General features: G+C 44.9%; 1 protein-coding gene across 4 annotated transcripts in view; it reads left to right on the top strand.

Annotated features, from left to right (window-relative positions):
• Positions 1-21057, top strand: part of LOC138497931 (CMP-N-acetylneuraminate-beta-galactosamide-alpha-2,3-sialyltransferase 1-like) — a 278656-nt gene that overhangs the window by 145897 nt on the left and 111702 nt on the right. For all 4 annotated transcript variants that reach the window (XM_069621663.1, XM_069621665.1, XM_069621662.1 and 1 more), the window contains one exon: positions 408-601. In XM_069621663.1, coding sequence (XP_069477764.1) covers positions 408-601 — 194 coding nt within the window. The remainder of the gene's footprint in view (positions 1-407; positions 602-21057) is intronic.

The following is a 21057-nucleotide window of genomic DNA, read 5'->3' as shown; positions in this document are numbered from 1 at the left end:
CCCCATCAGTCTGTAATAGACTTAATTATGTGGGCAGGCACTCCTTGACTCTGATTGGTTATACAGGATTATTATAGGCCTGACAAGTAATTCTATTTATGAAAACTACTGTCTCCATACATAATTGCTGTGCATCTCATTACATAAAGCCAAATTGCTGATAATTTGAATTCCTTGTCCATGAAATTCATACATCTAATTCCTTGGGCCGGTCATTCAAAATACCCATGACTGGGACTGGCGGTACGCCAAACCTTCGCATTGAATAAGTGCAGAGGCACACACATGCCCGTCGACAATGGCAGCATATCAATGTACTCAAACATTTAATTGAAGCATGATTTAAACAGGTTTGCAAGAAATCACTGTGTCAACCAAATGCAATGACATCTCTCTTTACCTGACAGAAATTGCAAAAGGAGCCTAAACCCAAGCCTTTCAATGAGACAGTCAATAGATTGTTTGAGACCCTCTCTGGAGAAGTGGACTTCCTGGAAGCCAGCTCGTACCGCTGCCGAAGGTGTGCTGTCGTAGGCAACTCAGGCAACCTCAAGAACTCAGGCTACGGAATATGGATTGATAACCATGACTTTATTTTTCGGTGAGTAAATAAGGTTCCTACCTGTAGTGTGATGTGTATTGGATTTTAGTTCTCATCCCATCTGACCTGAGTGTGTGTGCCCTGCAGACACCTGCCCCCCTTTACGATTATTTCCTATGTGATGCACAGTGTTTCAATGTTGTCTACCCCTTGCTTATTGGTTTCCCTTTTAATTTGCTGTTCTCTAACCCGTGCAGCTTATGCAGGAATTGTGGGAAAATATATTACTCTGTATACCCCCTCCCCTTCTGGTCCCCCTGTGATGCTTCCTTGTACCCCCCACATCCCTCTGGTACCCCTGTGATGTTCCCTTGTACCCCCCTCTGGTCCCATTATGATGTTCCCTTGTACCCCCTTCCCCTCTGGTACCCTGTGATTTTCCCTTGTACCCCCACCCCCTCTTGTCCCCCCTGTGATGTTCCCTTTTACCCCCTCCGCCTCTCGTCACCCTGTGATATTCCCTTGTACCCCCAAGTCCCTCTGGTCCACCCTTGATGCTCCCTTGTACCCCCCACCCACTCTGGTACCCTGTTATGTTCCCTTTTCCCTCACCCCATCTGGTCCCCTGTGATGTTCCCTTTGCCCCCTCCCCTTCTGGTCCCCCTGTGATGTTCCCTTTGCCCCCACTCCCTATTTTCCCCCAGTGATGTTACCTTGTACCCCACACCCCCTCTTATCCCCTTGTGATGTTCCCTTTGCCCCCCATTCCCTCTGGTCCCCCTGTGATGTACCCTTTGCCCCCTCCCCACTGGTCCCCCCGCGATGTTCCCTTCTGCCCCCAACCCCTCTGGTCCCCCCATTATGTTCCCTTTTTGCCCCCCACCCCTTCTGGTCCCCTGTGATGTTCCCTTGTGCCCCCCACCCCTCTGGTCCCCCTGTGATGTTCCCTGATGGACCCACCCCCTCTGGTCCCCCATGTTGTTCCCTTGTGCCCCCTCCCCCTCTGATCCCCTTGTGATGTCCCTTGTGCCCTCCTCCCCCTCTGGTCCCCCCGTGATATTCCCTTGTGCCCCACACCCCCTCTTGTCTCCCTGTGACGTTCCTTTGTGCCCTCTAATGTCTCTGTTCCCTCTGTGATGTTCCTTGTGCCCCCCTTCTCATATACTGGTGTTTGCTTAATTCTTCTACCCTGCCCCCCCATGTCCTCTCTCCCCCTAACATCTTACCTCTGCAGGAGTTTGTTCTAATACAATACCTTCTGGTTTCACCATCACCGCCTTGCGGCCAAGGCTTTGGATTTGACTTTTTACGGACTTCATTGATTCACAGTGCATCACCCTTTCTCAACTCTCCTGCTGGATTTCCCCTGCATCTTGTACTCATGGTGGCCCTGAATCATGCTGTTTCCAGCCTCATCTTGAATCCTGGCTTGCATTTGCTGTTCTCTCACAACATGATGTGTTACTAGTGACTTTTGCAATTGTTTTTGCTCTTCTTTCTTGCTTTTACACTCGTTTTCATTGCTTACTCTCTGTTCTCTCCTCCTCTCCCTTTCTCCCTTTTCCTATCTCCTCCCTTCCTCCCCTTACTTTCTTCTATGCACTTACTCTCTCAGAATTGTCCTGGATTTAGTATGATAGCAACCCTGTTTGTCTCATACCCCTCCCCTTACTTGTTCCCCGTCCCTTCAGAATGATATGAAATGTCGTCAGACCTAGTACGTTAGTCGCTTGTTCTGTTCCTCCGCTCCCTTTATGCACCCCTTTACCTCACCTTTTGTTAATTTCCGGCTCTACTAGAAATGGCGTCAGGCCTAATACGGCAGACGCCTGTCTGTTTCTATTTCCTTCCCACTCTCCCCCTTCTTTCCTTCCTTATCTATGGGCCTCATTACTTTTCGGAGGTTGCCATGCCCTTTTTAAGGGCATGGCTACCCCCAAACTCGGGTAGGGGTTCCCTAAATGGAGGAATACTGGGCCATTCCGACCTCGGAGGGCCCGGTATTTCCCCATCCAGGGAACCCGGACCCGGTACATTCCCATTCCCATTCGAGCCCCCATAGGGCACAATGTGAATGGGGAGCATGCTATCAATGGGCCCGTTAATGACGGGCCCGTTGTTAGCATGCCGGGCCGCTCGCGGGACCCGCTAAGGACGTCTGGTAAAACCTGGCGTCCAGAGCGGGTCCCGCGAGCGGACCTCATAATGAGGCGGGAGGGGGTTAATGGTGCTGGCAGCTCTACCGGCACCATTAACCCTCTACCGCCAGGGTCCTAATGAGGCCCAATGTCTTAGCACTTGCACTATCTGAAATGCCACCAGGCCGAGTACGATCATTTCAAATTTTTATTGTTCATGGCCTGTAAGAATGTCATTGTATTTTCCCTTGTTTCTTGCCTTGAAGCACTTTGAAACACATTGTTTATAGGTGCTATATAAATAAACTATCATATATCATACCATATGGTGCATTTAATGGTGTTGATTTAAATGATGGAGGGTTTAGTGGAAATACACAACATTGCATCAACTTAACTTAATATGCTTCTCAGTAATAAGCTCATGTTGTGACTAACTTTCTAAAGATGGCTGACAAGTATTGTTTTATATTTAAGTCTGTTTCTATATGTGCCTGTCTTCTCGCAGCGTGCATCGCACAAAAAAAGCACTCACTACATTTCACAGGGGACAATGTCCATTAGTGAAGATGTGAGAGACAGGGAGTCGTCAGATGAAGATGGCCGACCCACAATAATAATATTAAACAGTGGGATGGCCCAAAGGGAAAAACCACACTGAGTAATCAAGGCGGATGGATGGAGGCGAGAGTGATGGCTGACTCAGGTTCAGATGTTAAGATATTGCTGATTTGCTTGTACAAGGACATGGTCGACAGAGGCAGGGTAGAAGTGAAGAGGATGTAGCACAAGCCCAATGTTTTTGGAGGCGCCACCGTGAGTCTGGTGGGATACATCCACAGCACCATTGAATTCAAGGACACAGTACGAGGACAGAGGACCAGGGTTTTTTTTTGCGGCAGAAGGCCCTTTTGTGTTAGGGTGGGATGACATGTCCAAATTGAACATCAATTGTTCAGGTATTGTTGGTGAATGCAGGAGGAGTTTGGTGTCCAGGGAAGAATTTCCCTGGTTATCCTGTGAAAATCCGGGGAGAATAAAGAACTATGTCCAGAAGATCATGTTGAAACACTATGCAATTCCAGTAAAGCACAACGTGAGACCGGTGCCCTTGATGGCAAGGACAGCCCTACGGGCAGAGCTGGAAAGGATGTTGAAGGACAGCACAACAGAGATGGTAGAATCGTCTGAATGGTTGAGTCCAGTGGTCCGTATAAAAAAACAGCACTCTGGTGATATCACGGGGTGCATCGATTTGCACAGCTTGAATCAGGGGTGATCATGGACGGCTACCCTCTCCCAAGCTTAAACAAGCTGATTCTCATGATGAAGGAGGCCAAGTTGTTTGCAAAGCAGGATATGAGGGACGCATACCACCATATCAGCCTATATAAGGAATCGAGGCCCCTTACAGTGTTCATTACACCATTTAGCACGTATCAATTTACCTGCATGCCGCTCAGGTTGCTCTCAGTGGCTTCAGCCTTTCAGCAGATGATGGGCTCCCTTCTGCATAATATAAGCAATGTGTCGTATTTCCCAGACAACATCTTGATTGATGGCGAGTACATTGAGACCAATGGCGTTGTACTACGGAAGGTCATCACAAAATCACAGGAAGCTGTAGTGAGGCTATGCCATGACAAGTGTGTGATCAAAGCTACAGAGGTGGAGCACCTGGGCTACAAGATTTCAAGGGAGGGGATCAGCTCAAAGAGGAACATTTTACAGACCATCGTGATTGCTCCAGCCTCTGCGAATAGGTTGTTTTCTTGACTCACGCAAGGTTTTTTCTGAGGTTCTCAGAGACCACTGCACCTCTGTGGGAATCGCTTAAGAAAGGTTCTGATTACAGCTGGCACCAAGAGTAAATTAAGTTGTTCAACAGGGTCAAAGGGCGCATTATAATTGCCCCATGCCTCCGGCCGTTCAGTCCTTTGAGGAAGAACATCATTACAACTGATACCAAAGCATATGGCCTGGGCGATACCCTAGCACAGAAGAAATACAATGTGGAACAAATAATGGCATTCGCTTCCAAGGTGTTGTCCCAGGTATTGTATTGTAGTGTATTGTTTACTTATAAAGCGCCTATACACAGCCAAGTGTTTCAAAGCGCTCAAGGAGGGTGGTAACATGGGGAAAAAACAAACAGTCATTCAGAGCCCTTGAACTTCTGAGACGATAAGTGTATAAAAAGTTCATTTAACAGTGTGGAGGACAGCAAATAGGCCTGACAGCGATTCTGCAGTTTTAGGGGTGGTGACAAGGGGGAACAGTCAACAATTTCCGGCACGGTGCATAAGGATTGAGCAAGTGCAAAGAGGATCACAGGGAGGGAAGGGTCAAGTGCATCCGGTCGGTTATGACTGGGGTAAGTGCAGAGAGAGACACTCTCTTGGGTTAATATCTCCAATGCATTAAGTTGGGTAGGGTGTAGGGCCCTGAGGCAAGTGCGAGGGAGGACTGGCGGGAGAACCGGGGACCAGTGAGACTCTGAAGTAAAACCGGCAGCCAGTCAATGCTGAACGGAGGAGATGGGAGAGAGAGAAAATAAAAGCAGAGAGCTATGTTAGCAGGGTAGAGGGAGAGGAAGAGGAGAAGAGGAAAGTCTTGATGGTTTTCCAGAATTTAAGGCGATCTGGCTCAAGATGGAGGGTGGAAGAGAGGCTATTCCGGAGAGAGGCACCTGCTGAGGATAAGGATCTCCCTCCAAATCTCTGCTTGGAGAACCAGCTCACTCGCAGAAGGTTGGAGGTAAATGAGTGGAGGGCTCATGAGGGACAGTATTTAGGTAGACAGCATTGCAGGTAGGTAGGCCCCAGGTCCCAGAAAGCCTTGTGAATAATGCAATGGGTCTTGAATTTGATCCTTGCTGCTACGGTGAGCCAGTGAAGGGATTTCCGTGCCAGAGAGATGTGGTTCCTGGCCTTGAGGCCAAGGATAAGTCTTGCAGTGGAAATGAATCGTGCAATGGTAGAAAAAGAAATGTTAGCCTGTGTCTGGTGTGATGAATCCTGCCGAGTCATCACTGATCCCCAGCCTAAGATCTTCTCCCATGTTACCAGGAGAAGGTAGCCGCTACCTGATCCTAACCTTGGGGCTGGTATCAGGAGGGAGGATCACATGGGAGGAGATTCCCCCTTCATAGGATACCAATTGGTGGTAATTTATAACTCGCAATGCCACCAACCAAGAGGCTGTACAGGAAAAGTACAAAGGAAACAAGGGCATAATTCCACTTTTGTGGGACACCAATTAGGATAAACCTGGATTGCCAACATCCAAGTGGCTATACAGAAAGACACCAGTTGGGGGAAAACTGTAACCCATATTGTCAAGAGTCAAGAGACTATAGAAAGAAGCAGCAAATGTTCAAGCCTCACATGGGATACTGGTGTGGAGAATCTTGGAACAAATATTGCCACTAGGAACAATTGTAGTTGTAGGCGTTTAATACTGGCAGGCGAACACATAAGGAAAGGGATCAATAGTAGTTAGTCCTGGCAGGCGAGTGTGCCAGGAAAGAAGACAATGTTTTGAAACAATGTATTTGTGGCAAAAGGTGTGGTAGAAAGAAAGTGTTACCACTATTATTATTGTGACAAACTGCTACTTTACAAGAAGATATTGTTTGCTATCTTGATAAAAGTAGAGCATTTACATTGGAAGTAAGTCATTTCCACTGGAAGAAAAAGTGTAATGTGCTTATAATTGCTTTATAACCTAAAGAAAACACTTTCTTTTAGTTTATGAACTTTTGGTTGGTGAGAAAGACATTTGGCTTTACCAAGGATGATATTGTTGAAGACAACAAGTGCTTTGCTTTTTGGAACAAATGTTTAAAGACATTTCCCTTGCCAAAAAAGGATAATGTGTACAATAACAAGTGTTTTGATTTTTACAATAAGTGTTTATGAAAGAGACATTACTTTATCCAAGGGAAGATAGTATTGGGGAGAAAATAACTTTTGTGTTGAAGTGAACAAGATTTTGTTGAATCAAAACCTTTTCAAGTGTGTTCCCGTATTGAGCCAGGTGAAGGGAACACAACACTGGTCACAAGGAGTACTCTTCAAAGCTTATATGTTTTTGCACTGTTGTGTGGAATTTAAATCAACCAAACATTCCTTGTATAATTTTGTTGTCTGTCATAGCGTGAGGGGCAGAGACTTTTTGTACACTAGTTCCTTTTCTTTAGTTTTAGTGTGCTGGGCAGGGACATCCCTTTTAGGTTAGGGAAAGGTAGGCATTTATCACATGCCTTTTTATTTAATAAAACTGCAACTTTTGAGAAAACTATACTTTTGTGTCCGTCTTCCATTTCTGACCCCTCTCACTGGGCAGTTGAATATTTCAGAACATATGCGTGGGGCACAAAATGTCAGTTGGTAACAGACCATAAGTCATTAATTCACATGCTAAGTACAGGAGTGACAAACACGTGCACAGCCCGGCTGGCTTCTCTGCATTACTACGAACCTACAGGAGTACACTTTTGATTTATTCACATTGTGGGATGGAAAAATACCCAAGCAGACTGTATGTCCTAATCACCTGAAACAAGAGACGCAGTAATCTACTTTCTCAAGGATGAGTGTGTAGTGCCATCCATAGGAGATCTCAGGAAAAGAGAGTTTCTCAAAATGAGTGAAGGGGATTGGAAAGAATAATTGGTGAGCGACTTAACCATTGTGAAACTGATGGAATGGTCCAGGAAAGTATGACCTGAAGAGAGAACAATTCCAGAAGACCTAAGGCCATACTGGAAAGTGGCCTATGATATTTTTGAGACAGAAGGCTTCGCAATGAGAGGCAATCAAGTCATACCGCCCATGGGGATGAGAAAAGTCATTATGTTCACGGTGAATGCAGGGCACATGGGACGCAACTTGACAAGGTGACACTTGAGAGAATTGTATTGGTGGCCTGGCATGGACCAGGAGATATGGATCATGTCAGAGAGGTGTCATGAGTTTTTACATAGCTATAAGAGTCTAAAAGTTAGGCAAGCACCTCTGATTCCAATTGAGATACTGGAAGGAGTATGGCACAAGCTGGGGTCAGACTTCATTGGTCCCCTTGAAGTGATGTTGCCTGAACATAGATACAGAGTGGTCCGAATCTGTACCCGACATAAAAACGTCCACTGTGGTTGGTGTGATCACGGCAATATTTCAGAGAGAGGGCTTGCCCAACGAAATAGTAACAGACAATAGCGTCCAGCTAGTGTCCAGAGAAACGGAAATATTCATGAGGGATTACAATATTACTCAAGTAAAGGCATCATTTTATCATCCCCAGGCCAATGGACTGGTAGAATGAACCAACAGGTTCATCAAAGTGGTGTTACAGCTAGCAACTGCATCAGGAATGGACCCATACAGAGCGGTGAAGGAAGCAATTGCAATTGCAAATACAGCAGCCCCATCACAGTAATGCAAAGAGACATGAACCATTTATGTACCCAAGATGGGAAGAAATGGAACATGGAGAGGGTGGTCCTGTTCAAGAAAAGGACCACTGAGCTCATTGAGGCAGGGTGTAGTGTACCATGGCAAAGAAAAAAAGAGACTATGCGAACAGACTAGACCCAATGATTTGAGTTGTGATGGTCTAGGACAAGAGAAGGTCGCTGTTCCTGAGAGTCCCAGAGGTCATGGAGAGGTGCAAAATTCAGCAAGTGAAATACAGACAAAACAGAGAGAGGAAGAGGGGATGATGCTGCAGGTGGAGAGCAGATAGAACCAGCCTGAACACGAGAGGAAAAGACCTGCAAGGTTTGCAGACTTTGTGATGGAGTAGCACCTAGCTGCTCTATAAAAGAAGGTATGTGGAGGTTTGGTCTCGTGAGAGTCCAGGCGCTGGCTCTAGCGAGCTCACGCATGTTGTTGCGCACCCAGCCAACCATGCCGCTGCAGTAAGAGCATGGGCTGTGCAGAGAAGCACACTCACCCTGGTGCTCTTACAGGAACATTGAGAGACAGGACCCATTATCATGTAGATAGTTAAATGCTTTATGCATAGTTTTACCCTTAATGTACAATTGGTGTCACAGTGAAGTAACTGTGGCGCCTCACTGCTATCTCAATGAGGTAAATAAAGCTGTAACCCTCACAAACCCTGTGTCATCCTTACAGCCACAACACTGTGTTTAAGCTTGTGAAATATCAAAACTAGCCCTCACTTTGTTCTAGGTTGTTTTATGGAAATGCTTAGAGGTGCAGTCTCCGTAAAGAAAAAGAGAAAGGCCATCGAACAGCTAGATAAATTACGCATAACGGTAATGATTATTGGATGGGATACATTTAAGGAATCTGTTTAATTTAATAAATATATGTATTGTTTCATCATTTATTCAAATATTTCATATACTACTTAAAGCAAATGCAGTCCTTTATCTACAAAAATTGTGATAGCAATGCCAACTGTTCCACCCAAGCACAATTTATACTAGTCGCATATCAGTCACACAAAGCACACATGCCTTTGCTCAGCTCATTTCAAGGGAACCATGCCAAAATGTGTTGGTAGGGTTTTCATTACTTTAACCCGAATGGGCAGATATTTATTTATTGGCGCTGCCATGACTTACATTAAACCTCTCACATGATTAATAAATGCAAAGAAGCATTTAAGTTTAAGCGTACAATTTCATTATACAAAAAAAACATTTATCAAATGTAATACATCTTCAGCTGATATATACAATACACTCTACAATTCTTTAAATCTACCAAATAAAAATTAAAAGTAATTCTTTAAAAAACAACAGTTCAAGCTGTAACCATTAATGAGCTGATAAGTTTAAGGTAAGATGAGCACCTAACATCATCTTCTGCCTTAAAATGGTCTAAAACGAGCATAAAATGTCTTACTGACCACTCCATATTTTATATACAGGCGTCTTGAGGTTTTCAGGGGATCGTCCTGTTGACAGTACCTACAATTTCTCGTGTCGCGCGGTACTAAAATATATAAAAAAAAGGTTTCTATGTTTAGAATCAAGATGGTTCCCCATATAAAGTTGTCTCAACAGGTAAGAAGGAAACACTTAAATATATTTTTTGGTTGTAGCCGTGGTAGTTCCTCGCCGTGTTTTCATCTCCCTGTCTTCAGTTGAGGCTCCTTTTTTCATTTCAGGCATAATCAAATTCTTATTTTGGGACTAGTACAATTGTACCCCAATAGAGGTCACCAACTATTAGTTTATCTTAGTAAAGGATATCATCTCCAAATTTACCTTGGGAAGCATCACCTACTTTCAGATCCCCAAAGGGAACAGATACTGGTGGCTCTTTAGCCTCTTTACCTTTGCCAAGGTGAACAATGGGGTTAACCGAAACTCCACGCGTACATATTCGATCAAGGAATGTGTTGCTCTTCTAAGGGCTGCCCTCCATAATTTCCCCTTAAGGTGGGCCATCCACCCTTCAGAAGCCTATCAAACTGAATGTCCAGACCATAAATTACCGCAGGGACCACTTTATGTTTGTAAGCCTTAATCAGTAGCTCTAACAAGAAACCCCCATGAAGACCGCACATCATTGTAATCACATTGGCCCTTATACATTTGCTTGCTTTTGCCAGTGCCAAATGCACACTTAATTCAACCACTGAAAGCCTAAAAGGAGACCGTACTCTCCAAGTGTACAAGGCCAATTTACCATATAAATGGGAGAAGGAGAGTTTCCATGTTGTAGTAAAATGATGTATCTTTGATTTCCTTAGATATCATTGTAAGCCATGATTTACTCTAAAACTATTAGTGCCATCTAAACTTCTATGAAGGCCCACTGCTGTGCGAGCCAGGAGGGCAATGTGTTTGGTGTAGGCCACATAACCAATATGTTGGTGTCCCAATTTAGGGGGAAAGCTGTTGATCTTACTAAGAACATTGCCCACATAAGATATATTCAGAATAAACAGCAAGGGCACCAGCACAGAACCCTGTTCCAGGCCCTGGCTTCTGTGTATATTTTCAGTGCAGGTGACCTTGCTGTCTAGCCTTACTCTGAGGTGTGTCTGAATGTAATAATATATTTACATTAAACAACTGTGGATCCACCCTCCTTCATTGCAGCTGTCTGTAAGCATGATCAAAAGAGGCAGTGAAGTCTAAAAAGGCTACCTTGAGTGAGGGATTACGGGTGCTGGTAGCCTTTTTTGCAAACCTGGTTACCAAGAAATCATGATCAGTTTTTAGCTCCTATAAAAGTAAACTAACAAAAAGGTTAAATGTTCCATCCCAAAATGCATTTAAGCAATAGTTGTCAGCAGTATTTCTGCCATTGTTTTTATACATTGGAATCAAAATGGATTCCCCCCAATAGGGGGCTGGATTCATTTAGCTGAATAACCTTTCAATAAAGAAACTGTAAAACCTGTGCCCAAAAGTCCAGGGCAACGTTAAAGATATTGTTTGCCAATCCTCTGGGTCTGGGAGCCCTAAAAGACTTCGAATTGGCAATGCTGTTCTTTTATATCATCAACAGAGTAATGCATTCTTCTACTTGACAGATACCGTATGTACACATTATAGGCAGGGTGAAAATAACCATTAACCATCTGAGTTGGAACTTTCCAATCTCATAATGGAAATCAAATTGAACTGAATTTGGTTAGAATGTGTACTTGCTTCATTCACAACTGCTCCTGCTTATGCCATTTCAACCAGTTATTGAAACCTAATCTGCTCCTCTTTTCTGTTTTCTCCTCTTTCCTCTGTGGGTGTTACAGGTAGATCTAATTTGCTAGACATCACCAACACCCTATTGTTTACCTTAACCTCCTCTGTTGCGTATGCATTTTCTTATCAAAGCGTTGTTTGCGTTGGAAATGTTATCACCTGACCCAGAAACCAAAGCCCAATAATTGGAAATCGTGGCCCTGAGGGTCTTCCAAACCTTGGTTAGCTATAGAGAGAGCAGGATAAAAGGCCTGCTGGACCTGGGTAAACAACTTCCAGCTGGATTAGCCTCAGTGCTCACTAACCCTGCTGATAACGTAGGCTCCTCAACTGACCTGCCAATAACAACAGGTCAATATGTAGATGAATTTTTACAGCCCTTAGTGACGGAATTAAGTTCAGACATCAAGGACACAACTGATGCCATTAACATCTTAGAAGGAACTCCATTCAACCCAGATGACACCATCTTGGTTACGTTGGACATTATATCTTTATACACCAATATTGCTCAAGAGGAGGCTGTTAGGGAGAATTCTCTGGTTAGGCTGAATGTCCTAACCTAGTGAGTCCCCCAGCAGCTTTGCTGGATTTTTGGGGTTTATTTCTTTCTCCTGCCAAGAGTGAGACTCTTTTACCCTCACTCTTGGACATGATTTGAGTGTGTTTCATTCAATCTAGAGGTCTTTAATGGGCTATGGGGTCTTTTACTCCATAGGGCTTCATGTGTTTTTGTGATGTGTGTTACACAGCACCCTCAGTGCAGTAACACAGGGGTTTCATAGTGACCCCCCAGTATAGACTCCATACCCTGGGACTGACTACTGTCTCCCAGGGCATGTAAAGTCACCATTGACTTTACTAGTCTTAAATTCTGAACAGAACCAGTACAAACCATCATATTGTGGACGTACTGGCTGGGGCAATTCAATTGCCCCGGGGTCTGTTAGTCGAGGGGGCACGTCTCCGTCCCCCCTGATCGAGTTTTGGCTGGTGGCAGTGGATACAATTTTTTATATTCAACCGCGAATATTTTCCTATGGCATTTCCCATTGTTTTAGGCTACTATCTTTAATTATTTACGGTAGCCTCGAACATACCGCCGGTTTATTTAATTAATATTAATTCTCCAGTTGGTATTTTTTGCCAAAACTTGATTCTAAAATGGCGTTTGTGTTCTCTTCTGTGACTCCAACCCAAGTTGAGCCCTTTGTTCCACTTTTTGGCGGGCTTTTCCACAGAAGCCCTGCAAAGTGGTGCCACTCTGTCTGGGGTACTTAGGAGGGGTGGAGGGAAATTTAGGCACCCTGGACCGAGTTGCCTAGGCAACTCAAGTCGCACTCCATCCTGATTGGCCCAAGTGGTGAGCCGACCGGCTCACCACTTAGCATGTTTGAGTGACAGCTAGGCTGAGTGAATGGGGGTTTGCTGCATAAAGAAAGGGACTAGAACTTCAGAGGTCGCCACAGGACCTAAGAATCCAACGAGGGAGAAGCTGAGCCGACCTGCCACGACACCACCACCGGTGGAGCCCTGCTGGACTGCCTCACCACTTTTCCCAACGACAGAGGAGATCTCCCTCCGGAGAGTCTTCTTCCTTTGACTGGTGGGGAAAACCAGTTTCACCATCTTTTCGCCTTCCTGACGTACCTCGTGGCTGCCTTGCCTGTGCCAAGCACCCCGGCAACCGAGATACCACGTTTTACCACGACCGCGAAACAAAGGTACCACCTTTAACCAGAAAACTCCACGGCTGGTTTCTTCATTGGTAGTGCAACGACCTTCATCTTTCCTCCAAGTCGAGATCTTCTCTTCCCCTGGGCGACGACGCAACCGCTGGAGGATCCTTCCCACTTAAGGTACCGTGTCCCGTCTGTCTTCCCTTGCTACCGACTGTACGGGGTAGATTTAGCCCCCAGCCTTTGAACCTGGGTTAGTCTGGGACACCCGGGCTAAACTTTCTTAAAGCCTCTCTAAACTCTTTTTGAACCCTCTGCAAGACTTTCTAAGCCTAGTGTAACTGTGTGATCTTGGGCGCATTTGTGCTCTGCTCTCTCTAAGAGTGGGCCCAGCCTTTGGACTTTGGCTCACCAGTGACTTTTGCTCTTCTGCCTTGCTAACAGTGTTCCTGAATCTTAGAGTGGTGTACCTTTCCATATTCTGTCTTTTTCCCTCCCTTTCTCACAAACTTATCAGAGTGCAATCTAGTTAAGCGCTCACCTCTGTATGAAAATAAGTGGTGTTTTACTGTGATTTATCCGATAAGGGAAAAGGGGTGTATATATTACAATAGTAATTGTGTTTAGAATATTTTACAATAAGAGTGCTGGAGTGTTTCAAACTGTGTGTTTTTAAATAAATAATGATATACTTTGATACCAAAGCTCCGGTCAGTGTTTGCTTGTATTGTTGTATCTGAGTGCCTATTGTGTATACTTTGCATACTGCCTAACTCTTCTTGAGGGAGGTCTGACTGCTCAGCCACAGCTACCAGGTAAATCTGGGTGGTACAGACTGCTACCAAGTGGGTTTACTGCCAACACCTGTAGACTTAAATCTTTTGCAGTGGTCCCTAAGGGAACTGCACAGGTTTCTGCCTAACACTGGTGTACAGCGGTGGGATTTGTATTGAGTATACACTTCAGAGTACTTGAGGATACCTTAGTACAACTAACCACAAAGCTTAGCACTGAAAAAGTAATCTTTCTAACATGTCAACTATGGAAACTTATAGTCAAGAGTCCCTTGCTACAAAAACTGCTGATTGTTTAAGAGTATTATGTAAGCATAAGAACCTCCTGACTAAAGGCAAGAAAATGGAATTAATAGAAAGGTTGTTAGCTAACCAAAGTCTGGATGATGGGTCTGAGGAACCTACCATGCCAGAAAATGTAGATAACAGTATAGAAATTGATATTGATCAAAATGTTGATAATCTTGAGGAAGAGTCAGAAGAGGAGGGTGAGGCTGCTGTGACTGTCCCCCCCAGGCCTCTGTCTGCTCTACCTGCTGTACCTACCTGGCCTTTGCCAAGTCCCACACTTAGTCCTCAATATCTCGAATTAGAGAAAATGAAACTTGAATTAGAGTTCAAGAGACTGAATACTCTGGCTGAACAGAGACATCAGGAAATGAATCAAGAACTAAGGCTAAGGGAAATGGAGCTCAAGCATGAGCTAGAAATGAAGAAATTATCTGTCGAAAATGCTTCTCTCTCTGGCTCCTCTAGAAGTTCCAGTCCTAAAAGACCCCAGATGCCTAAAGAATTGGTTGGTATGTATGAGCCTAAGTTGGATGTGTTGGATTGGTTGTCTCTGTTTGAATATAATTATGGGCTCCAGAACATCACAGGAAATGACTTACTCACCTGGTTGTTCTCTAGGCTTCCCCCTGTTGCCACTTATGTGGTAATGGAGTTGGGGGAGGAGGATAGGAAAGAGTATGAATGTGTGAAACTAGCTTTGATAGCTAGGTTTGGGAAGACCCCTTCCCAGTATCTTAAGAGGTTTAGGACCCTCAAAAAGAATGATGGTACCCCTTGGGCTACCTGGGTGAGTGAATGTTTGAAAAACTTAGAGGGATGGATTAAGGGTTACAAGGTGAACACTTATGAAGGTATGAAAAATCTATTTATGTTGGAGTCAATTTATGATGCCTGCTCTCCTGAGCTCAGACAGCACTTGGCTGATTCAAAGGAATTAGATTCCCGAATGCTAGCTAAGGCTGCTGACTTGTGGGTTGCCAACAGGGCCACTCACAAGGATTCTGGGGTAACTCAGAAAAAGGATGAGGGAAAGCAGCCACCTAAAGTGAATCCAGAGAATTCTAATACCTCCCATACCAAAGAGGGCCACAAACAACAAAATAACCAGGGTAAGCCCCAGGGTAAACCGAATCAGGCTAGTGTACCTTCTGGTCAACCACCAGAAGGAGGTCAGAACAAGCCACCCTTTCAGAGAGCATTTGGACAATGCTATATCTGTAAGGCTACTGACCATATCAAAGGGGATCCCAGATGCAAGGGTAAACCTGCAGGGATCAGCACAGCCTCCTTAGCCTTCACTCCTGAGGATGAAGTACAGATGGCTAGTGCCCACTTTAAACTCTTTGCTGAAGAACCCTTTGGTCTTCAAGCAACTGTAAACTTAGAGCCTATGGGTCTGGTTAGTCCCCAGAATAGGGTTGTGTATAACTCCCTACCTGTTAACTCTAAGGTGTATTATGTGGACAGCGTTCTTGTCAATGGCCAGGATACTCCTGCCCGGAGAGACACTGGGGCCAGCAGAACAGTAGTGGATGAAAGCTTCTTTCAACCTGAGGATGTGGCAAAAGCACCCAAAGGTCCCACTAAAATGTCTGGAGGCCCTGTCCAAATGGTTCCTATTCTACCAGCCCTCATTCAGTGTAACAACATGACAGTGAGGATCCCTGTCAGTGTTCAGACTGAGGTGCCTGGGAAAGTCCTGTTGGGGAATGACCAGAGAACTCTAGGAGTAGTGTCACATACCCCCAGGCCTCCCAGTATGAAGAACCAGAACCTAACCAAATTGGCTCTAAGCCTGTGGGAACCTCTACCTAGAACCCCACTACAAGCCCTGGTGTTAGTAAGTTGACCTCTAATCCAGGCACATTTCAGGCTAGTACATTAGGGAAATGGGAGCCCCAACCAAGCTCCATCATTGTTCCCCCAGTTTCAGAGTCTGTGACCCCCCCTGCTTCTAAGGAAGAGGAGGATAGACCTACTGGATCCTTACCTAGGCCTAAGAGAACTGGTAATTCTCAATGCTGGTGGAAAACCAGGAAAGAAAATTCTAAGGCCAAAAACCTTCAGACTGTTGGACCTTCTACCGAAGACTCCAACTCAAATCCTAATATTAGGGGGGAAACTCCTAAAGTAGGTAAGGTTGGATCTAAGAGGAAGGGGAAGCAGGTACATTGCCTAACCCCAACCCCTCCAACCAAGAGGCCTAAGACCCAACCTGCTCTCACAAGAGAGGTGGTGTGGAACCTTGGAGCCCCCTCTAGATCTAAGGGAATCCTTTATAAGGACCCCTTGAAAAAGCCTAACACAGGTTCAGAAGTTGTAACAACTTCTGAGGGACTGGTCAACCAGATCCCCTATAACTTTAAAAAGACTGATGTTCCTCAAAGGGTTTGTAGGTCATATAGCTTACAAAGGAAAACCTTTGATTGGGCCATAGAACATAGGTCAAGGTGTCACCATCAAAATGCTGATGGACTCTCTAGGATGTATGTCATCGACTAGAGGTATGAGGTTCATCCAGGAGTGGATTAAATCCTCCTGTCCCTTAGTCTGCGCGGGGGCGAGTGTTAGGGAGTATTCTCTGTTTAGGCTGAATTTCCTAACCTAGTGAGTCCCCCAGCAGCTTTGCTGGATTTTTGGGGTTTATTTTTTTCTCCTGCCAAGAGTGAGACTCTTTTACCCTCACTCTTGGACATGATTTGAGTGTGTTTCTTTGAATCTAGAGGTGTTTAATGGGCTATGGGGTCTTTTACTCCATAGGGCTTCATGTGTTTTTGTGATGTGTGTTACACAGCACCCTCAGTGCAGTGACGCAGGGGTGTCATAGTGACCCCCCAGTATAGACTCCATACCCTGGGACTGACTACTGTCTCCCAGGGCATGTAAAGTCACCATTGACTTTACTAGTCTTAAATTCAGAACAGAACCAGTACAAACCTTCATATTGTGGACATACTGGCTGGGGCAATTCAATTCCCCCGGGGTCTGTTAGTCGAGGGGGCACGTCTCCGTCCCCCCTGATCGAGTTTTGGCTGGTGGTAGTGGATACTACTTTTTATATTCAATCGCAAATGTTTTCCTATGGGATGTCCCATTGTTTTAGGCTACTATCTTTATTTAATTATTTACGGTAGCTACGAACACACACTGCCGGTTTATTTAATTAATATTAATTCTCCGGTTGGTATTTTTTGCCAAAACTTGATTCTAAAATGGCGTTTGTGTTCTCTTCTGTGACTCCAACCCAAGTCGAGTCCTTTGTTCCACTTTTTGGCGGGCTTCTCCACAGAAGCCCTACAAAGTGGTGCCACTCTGTCTGGGGTACTTAGGAGGGGTGGAGGGAAATTTAGGCACCCTGGACTGAGTTGCCTAGGCAACTCAAGTCACACTCCATCCTGATTGGCCCAAGTGGTGAGCCGAACGGCTCACCACTTAGCATGTTTGAGTGACAGCTAGGCTGAGTGAATGGGGGTTTGCTGCATAAAAGCAGGGATTTGGGGACTGGAACTTCAGAAGTCGCCACAGGACCTAAGAATCCGACGAGGGAGAAGCTGAGCCGACCTGCCACGACACCACCACCGGTGGAGCCCTGCTGGACTGCCTCACCACTTTTCCCAACGACAGAGGAGATCTCCCGCCGGAGAGTCTTCTTCCTTTGACTGGTGGGGATAACCAGTTTCACCGTCTTTTCGCCTTCCCGACGTACCTCGTGGCCGCCTTGCCTGTGCCAAGCACCCCGGCAACCGGGATACCACGTTTTACCACGACAGCGAAACAAAGGTACCACCTTTAACCGGAAAACTCCACGGCTGGTTTCTTCATTGGTAGTGCAACGACCTTCATCTTTCTTCCAAGGCGAGATCTTCTCTTCCCCTGGACGACGACGCAACTTGCACCCACTACCAGGAACAACTGCCACCGCTGGAGGATCCTTCCCACTTAAGGTAAAGTGTCCCGCCTGGCTTCCCTTGCTACCGACTGTACGGGGTAGATTTAGCCCCCGGCTTTCGAACCTGGGTTAGTCTGGGACACCCGGGCTAAACTTTCTTAAAGCCTCTCTAAACTCTTTTTGAACCCTCTGCAAGACTTTCTAAGCCTAGTGTAACTGTGTGATCTTGGGCGCATTTGTGCTCTGCTCTCTCTAAGAGTGGGCCCAGCCTTTGGACTTTGGCTCACCAGTGACTTTTGCTCTTCTGCCTTGCTAACAGTGTTCCTGAATCTTAGAGTGGTGTACCTTTCCATATGCTGTCTTTTTCCCTCCCTTTCTCACAAACTTATCAGAGTGCAATCTAGTTAAGCGCTCACCTCTGTATGAAAATAAGTGGTGTTTTACTGTGATTTATCCGATAAGGGAAAAGGAGTGTATATATTACAATAGTAATTGTGTTTAGAATATTTTACAATAAGAGTGCTGGAGTGTTTCAAACTGTGTGTTTTTAAATAAATAATTATATACTTTGATAGCAAAGCTCTGGTCAGTGTTTGCTTGTATTGTTGTATCTGAGTGCCTATTGTGTATACTTTGCATACTGCCTAACTCTTCTTGAGGGAAGTCTGACTGCTCAGCCACAGCTACCAGGTAAATCTGGGTGGTACAGACTGCTACCAAGTGGGTTTACTGCCAACACCTGTAGACTTAAATCTTTTGCAGTGGTCCCTAAGGGAACTGCACAGGTTTCTGCCTAACAGAGGCTATTTCCATTATTAAGAACTGGTTGGCCACCAGACCGGGTCCCCAGGTTGCCCCTAGTACGTTCATCGTGGACTTGTTGCAATTCACGCTCTGTGAAAACCTCTTTTTTTTCAATCCAGGTTATATTGTCAGAAGAAGGGAACAGCCATGAGGACATTCTTTGCCCCAAGTTTGGCCGACATATATATGGCCAACTTTGGTGAAAACCATCTATATTCCAACAACGCTTTTGTATCAGGCATAACAAAATGGAAGAGAACCATTGACGTATTAACAAAACATGGGTGCCATCTACCAGAAAATAGTACTTGTTACATTCATGCATCCTTGGTTAAATTGGGGGCTCCAAAGAATTCACTGAGTACTGTATGAAAAAGCACTGAGGAGTTTGAGTTACGACAATTATTTATTAATAAATCTCAAATGTTATTTTCACAGAAGACCCATGGGGATAGGAGTGGGAATACCCTCAGGCTTCTCACAGTGCCCATACTACCATCACAACAATTTCTCTCACAGCTCTTTCTACTGGACTTTAAAACAAATGGTCAAATTGCAATCCTACCAATGTTGATTATCCCATTAAGTGCCAATGCAACCTGTTGTACCTCGGGATGACCACCAGTAAAGTGTCTGCAAGGATTTGCAAACACTGCAGCAGAATTAGAAACAACGTTCTGTCTGCGCCCCTTGTTCAACACTTCACAGAGGAAAACCATGGTCCAGAGGATTTCAGATGGTTTGTTTTGAACCAATTGAGGTCTGACTTAGAGGGTTTTCCCATGACAGGTCGTTTGCTCAGACTTTAACAAAAGTGGATCCATATGCTGAGGACTCATGAATAAGTCCTTCAGTGGTCCGCTCTATTGTCAGAATTGATTTGACAAGCTTTCTGCCATTGCTGAATATCCCCACACATTTTATTTTGCTTTTAATTCTTCCCTTTCAATATAATTTCTTTATTTTGATTTGCGTTCCCAGGTTTCTCAATGAAAAAAAGAATGATGTTATTTGTCCTTCTATTTGAACCACTCACTGTCTTGTACATTTGCTGACAAGGCTTCTGTGTTCACTTTTAACATGGAGGGTGATACTCCTCCGAGATAGCATCCTTTTCGTGTCAGACTGATAGTACTCCATGAACCCTCTACACCTAGAACATGCAAACCACAAAACATATGACAGCATCACGTGATTCACATTGCGTTTGTCACACTGAGTTGAAGCACTTTTATTATCCAGTTTTCCACTCGCGGTGAGCTCCAGGACTCATTGGAGTGACTCACTGGAGCGGGACCACTGCACCTTTATTACGCAGCATCCTGAATGAAGCTTCAAACACGTGAATGCGACTGGGCACTATTGTCTACACACAGAGATGTACCGGTGGCAGGCAGAGCTTAAGGAAAGTTGTTCTGCAAGAACATGTGAGTTAGTGACAGGGGGCTGGTGTACTTAGGTGGGGGAAAGACATAAACCTTGTCCGTTAAGGCAGCACACTCTTCTAAAAATAATAGAGTCTGGCTTGACATGGGCCTTGTTTTGTGTTCCTCTTCTGCCAGTTTTGCACATTTTTGGTACACACATGCAGAATGACTGACAGCTGGTTCCCCGGACTTTGATACAGAGTCATAATTGATCTCTCTGGTTTTGTACCCTTTGGGTAAGTGCTCCCTGTAGATAGGGCAAGGCAGTGGTGTTCAGCCAGTCACCTCCTATGAGTATCCTCTAACTGGTCTGCATGTTTTCTCTCCCAATTCCTTTAGTCCTAATTGGTGACATCCATACAGAGTGCACTCTGTGGAGTGGTCTTGTAAGAAAGGATGGGGACACCCCCCATTTTACCACTTGTGTCTGTCTTGTGCCTGGTAGGGTACGTGGGGGTACACCTTTGGTGTGGCATGTGGGCACTGATTGGTGAGTAGTGTCCACACTGGTCTTCTTTTTTCTATTTCTTTTTAATGGGACAGGTTGCCCCATACAGATGAACAGCCGTACGCACTGGTGAACATGGTTTTTGGTGCTCGAGCAATTATAAATGTGACTGTTGGAAATTCTGTATTGTTTATTTTGATTCTAGGTTATTTCATACAGAATTCCCCCTACCTGGAAATGGTGTATATGGCCCTGATAAAGGCAGTATCTATGGGAAACATAACAACCTAAATCAAACTCGAGTTGGCCAGCAAATGAGCACATTTGTTTTTGTTTTGTCATATTTTTCTTTTTTTA

Source organism: Ambystoma mexicanum, chromosome 5q (assembly GCF_040938575.1).
Source record: "Ambystoma mexicanum isolate Mex_15411 chromosome 5q, UKY_AmexF1_1, whole genome shotgun sequence".
NCBI classification, from domain to species: domain Eukaryota; kingdom Metazoa; phylum Chordata; class Amphibia; order Caudata; family Ambystomatidae; genus Ambystoma; species Ambystoma mexicanum.
Note: the sequence above shows the minus strand (reverse complement) of the source record. Positions and strands in the feature narration are given on the sequence as shown.